Source organism: Leopardus geoffroyi, chromosome A2, assembly GCF_018350155.1.
Source record: "Leopardus geoffroyi isolate Oge1 chromosome A2, O.geoffroyi_Oge1_pat1.0, whole genome shotgun sequence".
Lineage (NCBI taxonomy): Eukaryota > Metazoa > Chordata > Mammalia > Carnivora > Felidae > Leopardus > Leopardus geoffroyi.
Window position 1 is genome coordinate 20,191,558 of NC_059331.1, and position 16,172 is coordinate 20,207,729.

General features: G+C 56.6%; 3 protein-coding genes across 17 annotated transcripts in view; all 3 read left to right on the top strand.

Moving 5' to 3' along the window:
* DOCK3 (dedicator of cytokinesis 3) overlaps window positions 1–5,419 on the top strand; it is a 585,953-nt gene extending 580,534 nt beyond the window's left edge. For 12 of the 15 annotated variants that reach the window (XM_045492946.1, XM_045492948.1, XM_045492952.1 and 9 more), the window contains 3 exons: window positions 841–963; window positions 1,491–1,573; window positions 2,351–5,419. In XM_045492946.1, coding sequence (XP_045348902.1) covers window positions 841–963; window positions 1,491–1,573; window positions 2,351–2,860 — 716 coding nt within the window. In that variant the 3' untranslated portion in view covers window positions 2,861–5,419. The remainder of the gene's footprint in view (window positions 1–840; window positions 964–1,490; window positions 1,574–2,350) is intronic. The other 3 variants (XM_045492954.1, XM_045492955.1, XM_045492960.1) reach the window with 2 other exon arrangements.
* An 800-nt stretch (window positions 5,420–6,219) lies between these two features.
* Window positions 6,220–10,223, top strand: MANF (mesencephalic astrocyte derived neurotrophic factor). Its single transcript, XM_045491075.1, has 5 exons — window positions 6,220–6,297; window positions 6,392–6,614; window positions 7,357–7,484; window positions 8,477–8,618; window positions 9,796–10,223. Exons 1-5 carry the CDS (start codon window positions 6,220–6,222, stop codon window positions 9,978–9,980), a joined length of 756 nt encoding a protein of 251 aa, XP_045347031.1. The 3' UTR covers window positions 9,981–10,223.
* A 124-nt stretch (window positions 10,224–10,347) lies between these two features.
* Window positions 10,348–15,568, top strand: RBM15B (RNA binding motif protein 15B). Its single transcript, XM_045492969.1, has one exon. It carries the CDS (start codon window positions 12,551–12,553, stop codon window positions 15,248–15,250), a length of 2,700 nt encoding a protein of 899 aa, XP_045348925.1. The 5' UTR covers window positions 10,348–12,550; the 3' UTR covers window positions 15,251–15,568.
* Window positions 15,569–16,172: the final 604 nt, after the last annotated feature.

Consider the following 16,172-nt stretch of genomic DNA (forward strand, 5'->3'; position numbering starts at 1 on the left):
TCCTTCCTTGGCATAGATGGACACTCTGTTTCCCTTTGTCCAAGGCCCGCTCTACCCTGCATCCATAGCATGTGGATGCCAGGAACTGGGCCTCTCTGCAAGCCTAAAAGCACCCTCATTCCCACAGCCCACCCTTTTCTTGGGAAGCCACAGGTGGAACCAGACCTGAGCCACAACTCTTGGGCTGTATACTCTTCCCTCCAGCAGGCACACCAGTCCTTGCCTGAAAACCCTTTGTGCATCCCAAATCCAGTCAGTAGGCAGAGAAGCAGTAGGGTGGGAACAGCTTGTATGTTACCAGAGGCCTTTTGGGGGGCAACTCCTGCCCACACCCTGGCTGTGCACTAGCTCTAGGATGGGGCAGTATGTGCCTCCCGCCCCCTGTGCTCCCTGCTTTTCCTGTTAGGCCAGGGCAGTTGGAGAGCCCTGACTTGGCTCTGGTGAGGAGCTCTGTGGCCTGCATTCTGTCTGCATTCTGTCCCATCAGCCCGTTCCACTCTGCTCTGCTCACTTCTGTTCTCTGTCCTCTTCTGACAAATCCCGGAGGCTGCAGATGTTCACTCCTTGCTGCACTGTCTCTCAGTTTGCCTCACCCTGAGTACTCTTCAGACGTCAGTCCACTCTGCTGCTATCCTCTTAAGCAGCTTCTGTCCCTGGTCACTCTCCCCCATGGGCCACAGTGTCTCACGTGGCCAGTGTTTTTGGGGGGCTGGCATGCCACTCACACATGTGCTGGCTACACAGTGCACACCTGGAGAAGCCATAGGCTGTAAGATGGGCTTCTCCCTGAGGATGGCTCAGAAGTAACCTCCCTTCATGCCATCTGTTTCCACCCTTCAGCAGTGCCAGCAGCCCCCAGCAGCTGGAGCCTGGATAGCGGAGCCCGAGAGGCCCAGCCCTTCCTGTCTGCCCACATGGGGCGCATCCTGGCCCCCCCAGTGCCTCCCCGAAGCCTGCTGCATGGTAAGAAGACGTCCAGCGGGTCCCCCAGATAGCCCCTGGTTTCAGACTCAACTCAGAGGCGAGGGTAGCAGCCCTCGAGACTAAGAAGATGGGCCGTTCTCTGGGCTGACTCAGCCAAGGAAGAAATATCCCCACCACAGGAAGAAGCCTGCTGGGCTTTGGGGTCGTGAGGTTTCCAAGTACAGCAGGTGAGCTCAGGAAGGCCTTCCCAACCAGGGGGGCTGAAGACAATGGAACAGACTGTGCTGGCCGGCTCCTCACCAGCCTGTCGGAGAGCTACAACTGCCTGTGGCCCACCGTTCCATGGGCTCGGCCGTACTTGACCTTCTTGACCTTCTGTGTGGCACAGGTGCCTTTTACTCCAGCAGCCTGTTTTGGAGAACTTCAGTGAAAAAAGAGGTTTTTCTGTGACCTTCAATGCTGAGGGGTGCCCAGGAGACTCTTCCCACAGCTGTGCAGTTGGAAGATGTGCCAGCACACAGCCCAAGAAAGCCCCAGCTAAGGCTCTTGTTCTATTCCCTTTGCAGGTCATTACTCCCTACACTTTGACGCCTTCCACCATCCCCTGGGTGACACCCCCCCGGCCCTGCCTGCCCGGACTCTGCGCAAGGTAATGTATTGAAGCAACAACCCCACAAGAGTGTGAAAGGAATCTTCTTGTCTGCTCTGGAATCTCCTGGGTCTACAAAAAGAACCACAGCCCTTCCATGCTCCTCTGTCCCAGAGCAACCAGCCTGGCAGAAGCTGGGGGTGGCCAGAGCCACACTTGTGATGCAGATGACCCATGTGTCCTGCAATCAATGCGATGGGGACAGGGAGGTCAGAGGGTCCTGGGGACAGCAACACACGAGGACCCTGAATGCATCAGCAAGGGGCAGTGAGGGGCTTGGGGGCTCCCTGCTGACACCACTAGGTATCGATGCACTATAGTTCAAGAAGTGAAAAAACATTTCCATGGTAGATCAGAGAGCATTTTACACTAGAGGCCAGTCAAAAGCAAGAAACAGGAGGCAGCAAAGCCTTATGAAAACTCCTTTTCTGCATGTTGGAAAAGACAGACTCTGTCACATATTTTAGCAACAGAATGCATTCATCTGGCCCATGTCCCCTGGGGTTCTTCCTGCTCTCTGCACTGGCCTGCCCACCCAGCCCTTCTGTCAGCACCCCAGAGCCACACGGGTTATAAATGCCTAGCAGCCAGGCCAGGGCCATTTTTGTCCACAGAAATGTAGCTGATTCTGGGGTTCCACTGGCTTGCTGGGAGGCAGCTGCTGAAGAAACAAATGTGTAGCCAATATGTGCGGGTACTTGGTCCTCTCTTCACCTAGTGGGCCAGCCCACCTGTCTGGAGAAAGGGATTCTAATATGCCCACCCTTTCCTTTGCAGTCTCCTCTCCACCCTATCCCAGCCTCCCCCACAAGCCCCCAGTCAGGTCTGGACGGCAGCAACTCTACACTGTCTGGCAGTGCCAGCAGCGGCGTGTCCTCCCTGAGCGAGAGTAACTTTGGGCACTCCTCAGAGGTCCCACCTCGAACTGACACCATGGACTCCATGCCGAGCCAGGCCTGGAATGCAGATGAAGATCTTGAGCCACCCTACCTCCCTGTCCACTACAGCCTCTCCGAGTCCGCCGTTCTGGACTCCATCAAGGCCCAGCCATGCCGAAGCCACTCAGCACCGGGGTGTGTCATCCCTCAGGACCCCATGGACCCACCTGCGCTGCCACCCAAGCCCTACCACACCCGCCTGCCAGCCCTGGAGCACGATGAAGGCGTGCTGCTACGTGAAGATGCTGACAGGCCTCGGGGCCTGCACCGCAAGGCCTCACTGCCCCCAGGGAGCGCCAAGGAAGAGCAGGCCCGCATGGCCTGGGAACACGGCCGAGGGGAACAGTGAGGGGCAAGGAGGCGGCTGGGACGCCGCCCTCTGTGAGCAGCTTGCCCATCCACTCCAGGTCTGAAAAGCAAGTCCCCTCGCCAGGGAGCCAGAGAGGCCTGGCACTCAGGAGAGAACCACCCCGAGTCTACGTTCTACTGCCGTGAACTTGTGTGTTGCCATGTACAGAGGCCGCAGCAGCATGAAGGGTTGTGGCTTCTCTTTTTATTTCATTTTCTACGTTTCCATTCTATGGGTTTTCCTTTCTTTCCTTTGTGCAGTAGATGCTTTCTTCCTCCTGCAGTTCCAGACCACGTGGAGCTATATGGAGATATTGCACAGAGAGAATTGCTTTGCAGCTTTGCAGGGCCCAGGGGTAGGAGCTCCAGGCCCTCCCTCCAGGGCAGAGATGCACAGAAGAATGGAAATTGCACTAGGGACTTCTTCTGTTGCTGTGTGGACAGAAGAACTCATGGTTGTATTCAGGGATCGCAAGGACCACGTGGACTACATGTCACAGGTGGACAAGGGAGCTACAAGCCGTTTTGCACAAATGCCTACCCACCTGCCCACTCTTCCATCCAGGAGTGCGAGACTGAGGGGCTGCTTGAGCCAACCTGCCAGCTCAGGCATGTGACCTGGCCTAACTGCATGCCCAGGGCACACTGCCAAGCTTCCATGGGCCAGCCCTGTCTCTCACTCTACCTTGGATTTTTCCATCGCTTTTATTTGACCATTTGCTCCCTTACATTCTCCATACACCTCATGCCCTGCAGGAGCCCCCTTGATGAATGGGTCTGCAAAGGTTATCTCCCACCCTCTGCCCCCTGGCGCTTGTGTGGGGGTGTGGAGCCAGAGGCCCTAGCAACCTTCTTCCCCATGGCCCAGGAGGCCAAGTGTTGAGAGACAAGCTGGTATAGAGCGAGGCTGGGGTGTGGCAGGGGCCAGAAATCCTCTTTCAGAAGTGGCCAGAATGCCTGTCATCCAGTTCCTGAATCAGGGATTTTCAGCACTACCTCTGAGCAGTGGGGCTGGCTGCCCAGCCAGGCTTCCAGCCCTGAGGACTCGTGGTAAGGTTCAGCAAGCTTCTAGGTAAAGAGAGTGGGAGGAAGCCCCTCCTTTGGAAGCAGAGAGCCACACAGGTTGAATTATCCTCTCTCAAGTGGCCAACTGTAGCTCACCACCCCCCCCCTCCCTCCAAGCCCACGGGGACCACCACTCAGGGTTCGGGGTGGGCAGGAGGGCAGTTTCTCCAGCCTTCCCAGTCTTTTGGGCAGAGCGCAATGGTATCTTTATAGGAAACTTTTTCAGGTCAGGGCACGGATTTTTCTCTTGGTTTATTATTTGGGGGCGGGGGGGGGGATAAGGTGGGGTGGTAATAGTATTTTACCAGGGTGCTTCTAAGTTACTTAAAAAAAAAAGTCTACAAAATTTTTTTTTCATTTGCATAAGTTCACAACTTTGATGGTCACAAGGCTGCCTTCTCCTTATTGAGCAGATGTGTTCTCCCCTAGTTCCTCTTCTGGCCAGGCCCTGGGCCCTAGACGTCCATCCTTTCCCCCACAGCCCACCTTTCCAAACAGACAAGGCCAGCCAAGGTGTTCTTTTCTTGTAAACAAATGCCAGCTTATTGAACAGGAAATGCCAGCAAGTAACCAATTGGGTAGATGGAGGGCCACATTACCTTCAGGGCATCTGGGGGTGTCTCCCACCAGTGTGGGTCGTTTCTGATAATTATAAGGATAGCTCTAGGTAGAGTGGGTGAGTCATGGCAACTCTGACCTCAGAGGGCAGGCGTAGAGTATGTGGTGTTCACAAGTGTTAGAGAGTTGGGGGCTAGCTCTGGATTTGAATTTTAGGTAGAAGGGCATCTTTAGATTTTAGGGCACTTCTGAACCTCAATCCCTGGACAAGGCAGTCATCACATAAGAACATCGACCTTCTCCACCTTGTAGCACAGGAGGGTAGGGAGGGCAGTGTGGGTTGTGGGTTCGTTTGGCCTTGCTTTTTTATGTAAGGTAAGCTAGGTTTGTCTTCCCTTTCCATTTTCCCTAACTGGATGAAAGGACATAATCCAAATCCCTTTTGTTGGAGAACGGCCAGTCTGAGGGGAAGTGGGAGGCCAGAAATGAGAATCCTCTGAAAAGATTGTGAAATACTGATTTTCATTCTTTCAAGCTTATTTGTAAATACCTATTTGAATGCTGTGTATTTGTACAGGAATTTGAGCAAAAAATGTATAGAGTGTGATGTCCAATTGGTATTCAGCCCTATAAATGTGTTTTTAACCTCTGGCATTCTGTGCTTATTTAAAATAAGAAAACTTCTAACCATTTTTTTTGTGTATTTATGTTTAAAAAAGTGGTTTAAAAATTATCTTATACGTGTACCAGAAAGCAAAGTTAAGAGGAAAAACAATTTGTACTAGTGTCCCAAAAGGTATTTTACTGTATATATTGTGGTAGCATGTTCTAAATCCAACAAGTAATGTGAATTTTAGATGTAAATATCTGCCACTTGATTCTCCCCCTTTCCCCACTCCTTTGACTGCTGTGATGTGAATTAAAGATGAATACCTGATACTGACCCACTGAATTCACTGAATGGGAGCAGCCCAAGTGCCCCTCTCCATCCCTTGTCGCTGGGCTCCAAGCCCTTTAGCCCCATAGAAACCTCTCTGCACGGAGCACGGAGCCAGCCTTTTCCACGCCCTGCCTTCAGACAGCCAGCCAAGCCCTGCACTTGGAAGGGAGGGCAGCCAAAGAGGAAACCCCCTCAAGTGCTCGTCGGCTGACTCGCGGGCCCCCACCCAGGAGGCGCCCCCGGCAGCCAGGGATCCTGAGGTTCGGTGGGAAAGCCGGAGGCGGCGGGCCAGTCCTTTAGCTCCCCGCTGAGGCGGGCCGGCTCGGATCGTACAGCCACAGCACCTAAGGAGGCCAGGCGCTCCCCGAGGCCTAGGACGGCCGCTCGGAGAGGGCCCTTCCAATGAGAAATCCTCCAGCCCAGCTTCTGTCCACCCCGGCCGGCGTCCAGTTAGCTCCTACAAGACGGGTTCCGGCCTGATGCGGACATTCAGACCCGGTCGGCAAGCCTCGCGGGCGCAAGAGCTTCCGCAGACGTTCCCGAAGCCTGGATCCTCCGCCCACGGTATCGTTTGAAAAAAAGAAAAGAACCTCCCCGAAACCTGGCCTGCAGCGGTCTGCTCTCCCTGCCTGCCCTTGGGGCCCCGGGGCGGGGAGGGGTTTTTCGGGCAGACGTGGGTCCCAGAGCAGGGACTACTCGGGACAAGTCAGGCGCAAAGCTGAAGCCGAACCCCACACCAATCCTCTGCGCCAGTCCGCGGCGCCCCGCCTCTGTCACAGCTGCTGCCCCTACTCAAGATGGCGGCCCGGACCCCTTCCGCCGCCTTCGCGGCCGCTTCCTGCCGGCCCCCCTGGTTCAATCAGCGGCCGACAACTGTCTAGGGCCAAGGGCGGGCGAAGCTACCAGCCAATAAGAAAGGGCAGCGTGGAGCGGCCCGTCTGGGCTCCCGGGTGCGTGGACCAATGAGAGCGCGGCGTGTGGGAGGGCGCGGGGTCCGCCCGCCAATGGGGAACTACGGCGCGCGGCCGGGACCCGGAGGCAGCTCCTCACGGCGGGCGCGGTTCAGTCCGGCAGCGGCGGCGGCGGCGGCGGTGGAGGAGGAGGAGGATGTGGGCCACGCAGGGGCTGGCGGTGGCACTGGCTCTGAGCGTGTTGCCGGGCGGCCGGGCTCTGCGGCCAGGCGACTGCGAAGGTGCGGCGGGGCCGGGGTCCGCGCACCGAGGCCGGCCTGGCGGCGGCTCTGAACCCACCCAGACCACCGAACGGCCGAGAGGCCGGGGCTGGAACGGGCGGGGGCGGCGGCCGTCCCAGCGGGGTCCGCCCGAAGAGGGGCGGACGCCGGCCTAGAAAACAGTTCCTGGGCCTAGGAAACTGGTCCAACAAGAAAAAGTTGGGACTAGATCGTGCAGAAAACTTGGCTTGAAATTGAGATAACGCCGGAGTTTCTTTCCTTTCCCATCACGGGGCAGAGGCTCTCCCTGGCCCAGGTCGGGAGTCCCCAGGGCCGGCCATGGGCACCATTCTGGGGCCGGTGGGCCTGCGAAGCCGCACCTCGGGTTCGATGTTGTATTTGGAAATGAGAAGCATTTGGATTGTTTTTGTCTTCGCCCTCCGGTTGGGCCTCTTCTGAGGTCACAGTGAGTCCATCCCAAGGACACGTGTTCAATCTCGGCTTAAACTTTATGGAAGGAGCAGGGAGGAGCCATGTGTGGGTCACTGGGTGATGCTCGTTCCCCATGTGCCCTAGGTGTACCAAGGGACCCCAGCAACCCGGAGGTGGGTTCTGCCCACCCGTGGGCACCTGAGAAAACCCGGTGGTGGAAAAACTCATCTCTCACCTTGTCTGCTATTTAAATTGATGACGGAGTTCCCTCCTGGTGGATTGGGGTGCACCTTGGTGATTGCTGAGCATCTCCCTTCCCTCTCTTTTCCAGTCTGTATCTCTTATCTGGGAAGATTTTATCAGGACCTCAAAGATCGAGATGTCACATTCTCACCATCCTCTGTTGAAAAAGAGCTTATAAAATTCTGCCGGGAAGCAAGAGGGAAAGAGAATCGGTTGGTGAGTAGCTGGTTACCCTCCCTGGCTGGCCCTGCCCACTTGCCTGTTCAGGAGGTTAACTGTTCTGTTAGTATGCCAGTGTGGGACTCCAGTCTCCAGTGTTTTCATGAATTCTGCAGTTGTGAGGTTTTGTTACCCTGTTAGTATTGAATGAGCACGTACTGGGTGCTGGGCACTGGGAGTATCAGTGGGGAGAAATGACAGGCAAACAGATGACAGCAGTGGGATGAGTGTCCAGCAGAAAATAGACCACGGTGCTCTGGCAGAGAGGGGAGATGCTGATTTAGGCAAAATAGTCAAGAATCTCTCTGAGGAAGAGTTGTCATTGCAAGGCAGGAGGGAAGAGCATCCCAGGAAGAGGGAACAACCATGTCAGTGTTCAGAGGCCACGTGCAAGGACACAAGATAACAAAGTGGGCACAGGGTACGCCAGAGCTGAATTGGGACAAGAGCCCTAATGAAATGATGATTTTTGTAGCTTTAATTTCCCTGGAAATCGCTGGTTTGTCTTTTTTTATTTTTATTTATTTATTTTTTAATTTTTTAAATGTTTTTATTTATTTTTGAAGGAGAGAGAGAGCATGAGCGGGGGAGGAGCAGAGAGAGAGGGAGACACAGAATTGGAAGCAGGCCCCAGGCTCTAAGCTGTCAGCACAGAGCCAGATGCGCGGCTCGAACTCACGAACTGTGAGACCTTGACCTGAGCCGAAGTCAGACGCTTAACCGACTGAGCCACCCAGGCGCCCCTGTGTGTCTTTTTTTTTAAAGGTCTGAATCCTGGCGACTCTTAAACTTATTTGGAGGGTGTCAGCTCTGGGACTGAGCGTGTATTAAGAGCCCAGGGTTTACGCTGACTGATTCTGACCGCTGGTACAGAGAGGGCGTGGGGAAAGGGAGTCCTGGCAAAGAGATGTTTTGAGATATCAGTGTGTTGTGAAGGAGAAGGCTTTCAAGGGAAACCTTCTGAAGGTCATTGTCCTTTCTTGCTGCAGTGCTACTACATTGGGGCCACAGATGACGCTGCCACTAAGATCATCAACGAGGTGTCAAAGCCCCTGGCCCACCACATCCCTGTGGAGAAGGTCTGTGAGAAGCTCAAAAAGAAGGACAGCCAGATCTGTGAGCTAAAGTATGGTGAGTGTGGCTAAACCTTATTTAACAAACACGGACCCTCTGAGCTCAGGCGTTAGGAGTCAACTTTGTAGCTGGGAGAGGCAGGTGAGAAACGAGAGCCTCGTGAGTTTTATAGCCGGGTAGACTGTGCTAAGTGAGGGGCAGGGTGGATCTGGCCTCATGGGTGGAGGTCTGAATAGGGCTCACTGAGGAGGTGACATTCAACATACTTTGGAGGCAGGCGGTGGATTAGCCAAGGGGAATAGCTAAGGGAAGAACATTCCAGGCTGAGCAAACAGGCAGTGCAGAGGCATGGCGGGTATACAGGGCACAGAGGGCCTTGCAGATTGGTGAAGATTTGGCTTCAGATCTTTAATCTGAGTCAAGTTGGGAACATGGGATTTTGAGCAGAGAAGGGATGTGGCCTGACCTTTCCTGGCCATAAGCTCTGAAGGCCCAGCAATCTTCCTCATTTTGAAGAGAAATGCTGTGTGCGGACAGGCAGGCCAGGAGTTCCAGCTGCTGCAGCATCTCTCTTGCCGACATTACTGGTGGGGAAAAGCAGGCCTCAGAAACAGGACCAGGAATAGTTGTCCTCGTCTGTAAAGTTTAAGCAGCACCAGCATATTTTACTGTGACTTGAGTGTCCAAGGGCCTGTGTTTGTCCACTTGTGTCAAGGATGCCCAGTCTCCTGACTGTGACCTGACAGGCTGTTGGCTCAAGGTCTCTCTGTGGTCACAAGTGGTTGTGGAGAGAGTAAGCTCATGACCAGGGCCTGTGTTGGGAAATTGGAGCTAAGGGGTCTCTCTGCTCTGTCACCGTGGAGCTGTCATTCTACAGTGACTTGACCTCTACTGTGACTATTTTTCAAGGCACTTGGAGTGGGAACCACATTTCTCCTGTAAGGTTCCTCCTGTAAGAACCATGTAGCCCCCATCCCTGTCCTTGGCAATACTGCATGTCTGGGTGGATGCTGCCAGTGTGAGACCAGCCTTCCGGTGAAAGGGCCCAGGCCAGTTCCCCCAGTTCAGGGCAGTGGGCACAGACACACACCTGCAGGTGTCTGGAAACGTCTGTCCCTCTCAGACCAGTAGGACTGCTTGTTTTAATGGATGGGAGGCTGTCCTGGGGTGACCCATCCCAGGACTATGAGGGTCTGTGGCTGCTCCCACGAGCTCTCCCTACTCTCTCCTCCAGACAAGCAGATTGACCTGAGCACAGTGGACCTGAAGAAGCTCCGGGTTAAAGAACTCAAGAAGATCCTGGACGACTGGGGGGAGACGTGCAAAGGCTGTGCGGAGAAGTCTGACTACATCCGGAAGATTAATGAACTGATGCCTAAATATGCCCCCAAGGCAGCCGGTTCACGGACTGATTTGTAGTCTGCCCGCCCCCCGCTGCACCTGTGGGGAAAGCATTCCACTTGTGTCTTCCCTGCAGCCTTTTTGTAATTTATTTTTTAGGCAGGCTCCTGACAATGTCAGGTGTGAAGCCTGGAGCTCTCCTGCCGATGCTGGCTCTACAGCGCCCCCTGGGGGGTTCACTTTGTTCTGTTGCTGGTTTACTCTAGGACTTCAAAGTGTGTTTGGGAATTTTTTATTAAAGGAAGAACATTTCTAGCTGTCCCTGGAGAATTAAAGTGAATCTGAAATAGGATTTCAGCCCTAACGAAGATCCCAGCAGTTTATGCTTTCCAGTTCACAAGAGTTGTCTGCTATCTTCACATCTGCCCCTTGGCCGCCAGTGCCGGAGATGCCAGGCAGGACACGGGCTGAGACATGGGGGCTCGTGCAGGACTGGAGGCGAGCCCGGGAGAAGACTGGGTCCCATGCCTCACCCCGAGGTGACTTGGAGTGGAAGTCCCACCTGGGGAGCTGGAGGCCGAACAGCCTCTTGGCAGAGCACAGGGGGTTGAATCTGGTGTGCAAGGGAGGGGCTTATATCAGGGCTGGGTCCGAGCAGGACTGAGGGTATGTTTAGTATGGTTTTCTGGAACGATGACTTCAGTAGCTGCCTGTGTTCAGTACCATCACATTTCTAAAGATGCTCTTGGGCTGGCTTCCTCCACCAAGCACCATCCAGATCTGGCCATCTACTTGGTCATCTGAGTTTGTGGTGTGGGGTCAGTCCCAAGCCTCTGATGCCTAATTGGGGTTTAGTGAGATATGCAGGGGTCAGTTTATACAAAGAGTCAGTGAGAGCTTGCCTTTTGCCTTGTTTACCCAAGATAAGTCTAAAATAGTTGAGGTCTTGTCCCCAAAGTGTCTCCAGAGTCTGGTTTTTTTAGTTACTTCTGGGGTTGGCTCTTGGGGAACCCAGTTGTCAGTGTAAGCTGTGGCTTGGTGGACACCCCTCTGCTTCTTGGGCCTGCAGAGACCACCTGAAGGGAAAGACCAGTAGTGCTTTTCCAAGAAAGACTTCAGTCTTCCTTTTTTGCAGTTTATTTATACAGTTGCTAAATTCAGTTTGCCTACACAGGCCTTGTCACAGCCTGCAGTGGCATCCACTAGTGCAGTGGCCCCACATTTTGCACATCTGCAACACCACGTCTAAGAGGAAAGCAAGGCTGAGCCACTTCTCAGGCCAAGACTTCCTTGTTTTGGAGAATGAGCTGTTAGGATCTGACAAGCGCAGTGTCCTGAGCCCCTTACAGGCACTGGGAAAATCCACAGCTAAAGGCAGAAGCCTTAGGAGATGGATGGCCATGGCCTATAGGCCACACTGAACACAAGAACAGGGAAAACAACAATCGCTCCCACTGTAGGGCTGACCCCCGAGGTTATCTATGAAAGGGTTAACTCGTCCCTTCTGGAAGTGTAGGTCAGTTCTGGCAATGTTACAGGTGTTTTCGTGTAAGCTTTCCCCCTTGCACCTGCCTTAGCTGTTCCAGGAGTGGTTTATTTATGGTTGTGGGAGGAGGAGGAGCTGGTAGGCTTTAACCCACCCCACAGTTGCCTTGCTGAAGTTGGGTCAGGTCCTGCAATGCTTCCAACAGCTCTCGGGGGAATGAAGCCATCCTGAGGGGGCTTGGGCGCCTGGGCAGAATTCATTCCACCCACCCCACTGGCCCCACATCTCGCCTGGAGGTGAACAGAAGGGCACTGGTCAGCCAGAGGTAAGCGTGGCAAGCTGTGGTAACTACTGGATTTGGCTTTGTCTTCACCCATGGCTCCGTGGCCCTGTCCTTACAGCCCACTGCTCAGGGGCTGCAGCAGAGGGTGGGCCCAGTGGCGCCAAGGAGCCTATTCCCACTTGGTAAACGGCAGGTTTGCTGGCTCGCCTGCCAGGTCTGGCCTTGTGCATTCAGAGCCCATGGCTTCGCGGCCTTTACGGCGATCACTGCACAGGATACCAGAACGCTGAGGATGCCTGTTCTGTGGGCGGTGGGTCCTGGACGGGGCCTACGGAGGTTCTCGCGTCTGTCCATTCCGGACCCTAGTCGGGAGACGGCCGTGGTGGGGATTTGGGGGAGGCCACGTAAAGAGCCACTGGGTTAAGACCCGGGAGCCCGGCGCCCACAGACGCTGCCACTCCTACTCCACGCGTCGTGGGACGCCCAGGGCCCGCAGCCCACGGGGGTCAGAGTCAGTGCAAGCCAGCCTGGCTCTCAGGAGGGCCATGAATTTCCGCGTAGCCCAGAGCCTTGGCCGCGGGGTGGCGTCAGAGCTCACTTTCAAGACCACCCGGGGTCCCGTGGCACGGAGAGGCGCTGTCCGATGACGTATGTCGGCGCAGCTCTCGCCCCGCCCGCCGCCGGGTCACGTGACAGTCCGGCGCAGCCTGATAACGCGACGCCCGGCCCCTGGGCGCTGCTCCCGCCCCGCCCCGCTGCCACCGCCGCGCCGAGTCCTTTTGTCCAAGATGGCGGCGCCGGGGGCGCTGCCTCCTCGGCCGCCGCCGCCGCCGCTGTGAGGGGCCTGCGGGCCGCCCGCCCGCCCGCTGCGCCGGCGCCATGAAGAGGCAGAGCGAGCGAGACTCGAGCCCAAGCGGGCGCGGCTCGTCATCGTCGGCCAAGCGGCCGCGGGAGCGCGAACGGGAGGCGGAGGCGGGCGGGCGGCGGGCAGCTCACAAGGCCTCGGGCGGCGCCAAGCATCCCGTTCCAACTCGGGCCCGCGACAAACCCCGCGGTAGCGGGGGCGGCGGGGGTGGGCATCGCGACGGCCGCGGCGCCGGGGACGCGAATCACCGTGCGAGCAGCGGCCGTTCCTCGGGCTCTGGCGCCGGCGGCGGGGGACGCGGCGGCAAGGCCTCCGGGGACCCAGGCGCTTCAGGTGCTTCGCCCCGCGCGTCTCCGCTGCCGCCACCTCCGCCGCCGCCCGGGACCGAGCCCGCGGGTCCCGGCTCGTCGGCGGCCGCACCTGAGTACAAGACGCTGCTCATCAGCAGCCTGAGCCCTGCACTGCCCGCCGAGCACCTCGAGGACCGGCTCTTCCATCAGTTCAAGCGCTTCGGTGAGATCAGCCTGCGCCTGTCGCACACGCCAGAGCTGGGCCGCGTGGCCTACGTGAACTTCCGGCATCCGCAGGACGCACGCGAGGCCCGCCAGCACGCCCTGGCCCGCCAGCTGCTGCTCTACGACCGGCCGCTCAAGGTGGAGCCCGTGTACCTGCGCGGCGGCGGCGGCGGCGGCGGCGGCAGTGGTGGTGGCGGTGGGAGCAGCCGGCGAAGCAGCAGCAGCAGCGCTGCCGCCTCCACGCCGCCCCCAGGTCCCCCCGCCCCCGCGGACCCGCTAGGCTACCTGCCACTGCACAGTGGCTACCAATATAAGCAGCGCTCGCTGTCCCCCGTAGCCGCCCCGCCGCTGCGGGAGCCCCGTGCTCGCCACGCCGCCGCAGCCTTTGCCCTGGATGCTGCCGCCGCTGCCGCAGTGGGACTATCCCGGGAGCGGGCCCTGGACTACTACGGGCTTTACGACGATCGCGGGCGTCCCTACGGCTACCCGGCCGTGTGCGAGGAGGACCTGATGCCTGAGGACGACCAGCGCGCCACGCGCAACCTCTTCATCGGAAACCTGGACCACAGCGTGTCTGAGGTGGAGTTGCGGCGGGCCTTCGAGAAGTACGGCATCATCGAGGAGGTGGTCATCAAGAGACCTGCCCGTGGCCAGGGCGGTGCGTATGCCTTTCTCAAGTTCCAGAACCTAGACATGGCCCACAGGGCTAAGGTGGCCATGTCAGGCCGGGTGATTGGCCGCAACCCCATTAAGATAGGCTATGGCAAGGCCAACCCCACCACTCGCCTCTGGGTGGGTGGCCTGGGGCCTAACACCTCACTGGCCGCTCTGGCCCGGGAGTTTGATCGTTTTGGGAGCATTCGAACCATTGATCACGTCAAGGGAGATAGCTTTGCTTACATCCAGTATGAGAGCTTGGATGCAGCCCAGGCTGCCTGTGCAAAAATGAGGGGCTTTCCCTTGGGTGGTCCAGACCGAAGGCTGCGCGTGGATTTTGCCAAAGCAGAGGAGACTCGATATCCCCAGCAGTACCAGCCCTCACCCCTCCCCGTGCATTATGAGCTGCTGCCGGATGGATATACCCGGCACCGAAACCTGGATGCTGACCTGCGGGTGCGGGATAGGACCCCCCCACACCTCCTGTACTCAGACCGAGACCGGACCTTTTTGGAAGGGGACTGGACCAGCCCTAGTAAAAGCTCTGACCGGCGAAACAGCTTGGAGGGCTACAGCCGCTCGGTGCGCAGCCGGAGTGGGGAACGCTGGGGAGATGGGGACCGGGGCCTGCCCAAGCCCTGGGAGGAGAGGCGGAAGCGGAGGAGCCTTTCCAGTGACCGCGGGAGGACAACCCACTCCCCTTACGAGGAACGGAGCAGGACCAAGGGTGGTGGGCAGCAGGTGGACCGGGGCTCTGATCGCACTCCTGAGCGCAGCCGTAAGGAGAACCACGCCAGTGACGGGACCAAGGAGTCAAGCAGCAATTCTCTCAGCAACAGCAGACATGGGGCTGAGGAGCGGAGTCACCACCACCACCATGAGGCTCCAGACTCTTCCCACGGGAAGAAGACACGAGAGAGCGAGCGCAATCATCGGACCTCTGAGGCTGAGCCCAAGCCTCTGGAAGAGCCAAAACACGAGACCAAAAAGCTCAAGAATCTTTCTGAGTATGCCCAGACACTGCAGCTGGGTTGGAATGGGCTCCTAGTGTTGAAAAACAGTTGCTTCCCGACATCTATGCACATCCTAGAGGGGGACCAAGGGGTTATCACTGGCCTCCTCAAAGATCACACTTCTGGGAGCAAGCTGACCCAGTTGAAGATCGCCCAGCGCCTGCGACTGGACCAGCCCAAGCTCGATGAGGTCACACGGCGCATCAAGCAGGGGAGCCCCAATGGCTATGCAGTGCTTCTAGCCACCCAGGCAACCCCGAGCGGGCCTGGCACTGAGGGGATGCCCACGGTGGAGCCAGGCCTACAGAGGCGGCTTCTCAGGAACCTGGTCTCCTACTTGAAACAGAAGCAGGCCGCGGGGGTGATCAGCCTGCCGGTGGGTGGTTCCAAGGGCAGAGACAGCACGGGCATGCTCTATGCCTTCCCGCCCTGTGACTTTTCACAGCAGTACCTCCAGTCAGCACTGAGGACATTGGGCAAGCTAGAAGAAGAACACATGGTGATAGTTATAGTAAGAGACACTGCCTAGCCCAGACCTGTTTCCAGCTCCGCATTTGTGTCACAAAAGCAGTCATTTTAAAATCTGATTCCCCACCTCCTAATCCCTTGGTTTGAATTCTCTGCTGGGTTATTTTGGTTCATTTGGTGGGGGACCAGAGTCCTGACCCCTACCAACACTAAGTTCTTAGATTTTTGAGGGTTTTTTTACAGCGATGAGCAAAGGGACTCCTGTCACATTGATTTCTAGTGTACAAGATACTGTCTGCTGTGTTCTGTATTTTTTTATTTTTTGACTAACTGTATGGAAAGTTGTCAGTAAAGCCTTTGTCAGAGGATGGATTTTTAATCCTGTTCAGAGTCTTGGTTTAATCAAGTTTTTCCCCACTGCACACAAATGCGCCATCTTTGCGGCACTGGTGTAGCTCAGAGTTCTGATGGATTGTCCACTCTCAGTCCCTCAGCTCTTTGGGCTGAGTCAGGACTGCGTTCACATTTTTAACCTTGGCTGAGAGCAGGTGGGCTTCAATTTGCCTCTGGACCCTACCTTGCCTGGCTGAGCAAAGCCCATGCAAAGGAAGGGGGTGAGCCTAAGGTCTATAACCAGCAGCTGTGGTAGTTTTGGAGTTTTTGTTCTCTTGCCCTAAACGTGCGTGTTCATCCACTTGAGGTGTAGCTGTTGGACAAGGTGCCCGATCTTGAGGTCTTTTTGCGAGCCGGTAGTCTAGCAGTTGTGTGGTCTTGTAGTCATGGGGAAGAACAGTGTAATATTGGTGCCAAGGGGCCTCGTTCTCACATATCCACGCAGGCTCCCCCTCTTGTTCAGCCTTGCAGCCTTAATGTGGCAGCCCAGGAATGCTCGGCTGGAGACCGAGCTGCCTCAAACTCCCAGGGACCTAGAGGCCAGATGTCGGAATGGAGGGTGACAGGAAGCTTCTCTGGGCTAATTCTTG

What these genes read in the sequence shown, in the direction of transcription:
- RBM15B (XM_045492969.1), top strand. Translation starts at nt 12,551, where the DNA reads ATGAAGAGGCAGAGCGAGCGAGACTCGAGCCCAAGCGGGCGCGGCTCG.
- MANF (XM_045491075.1), top strand. Translation starts at nt 6,220, where the DNA reads ATGGCGGCCCGGACCCCTTCCGCCGCCTTCGCGGCCGCTTCCTGCCGG. An exon ending in TCAATCAGCGGCCGACAACT is followed by an intron (nt 6,298 to 6,391) that starts GTCTAGGGCCAA and finishes GACCAATGAGAG; the next exon opens with CGCGGCGTGTGGGAGGGCGC. An exon ending in GAGGGAAAGAGAATCGGTTG is followed by an intron (nt 7,485 to 8,476) that starts GTGAGTAGCTGG and finishes TTCTTGCTGCAG; the next exon opens with TGCTACTACATTGGGGCCAC.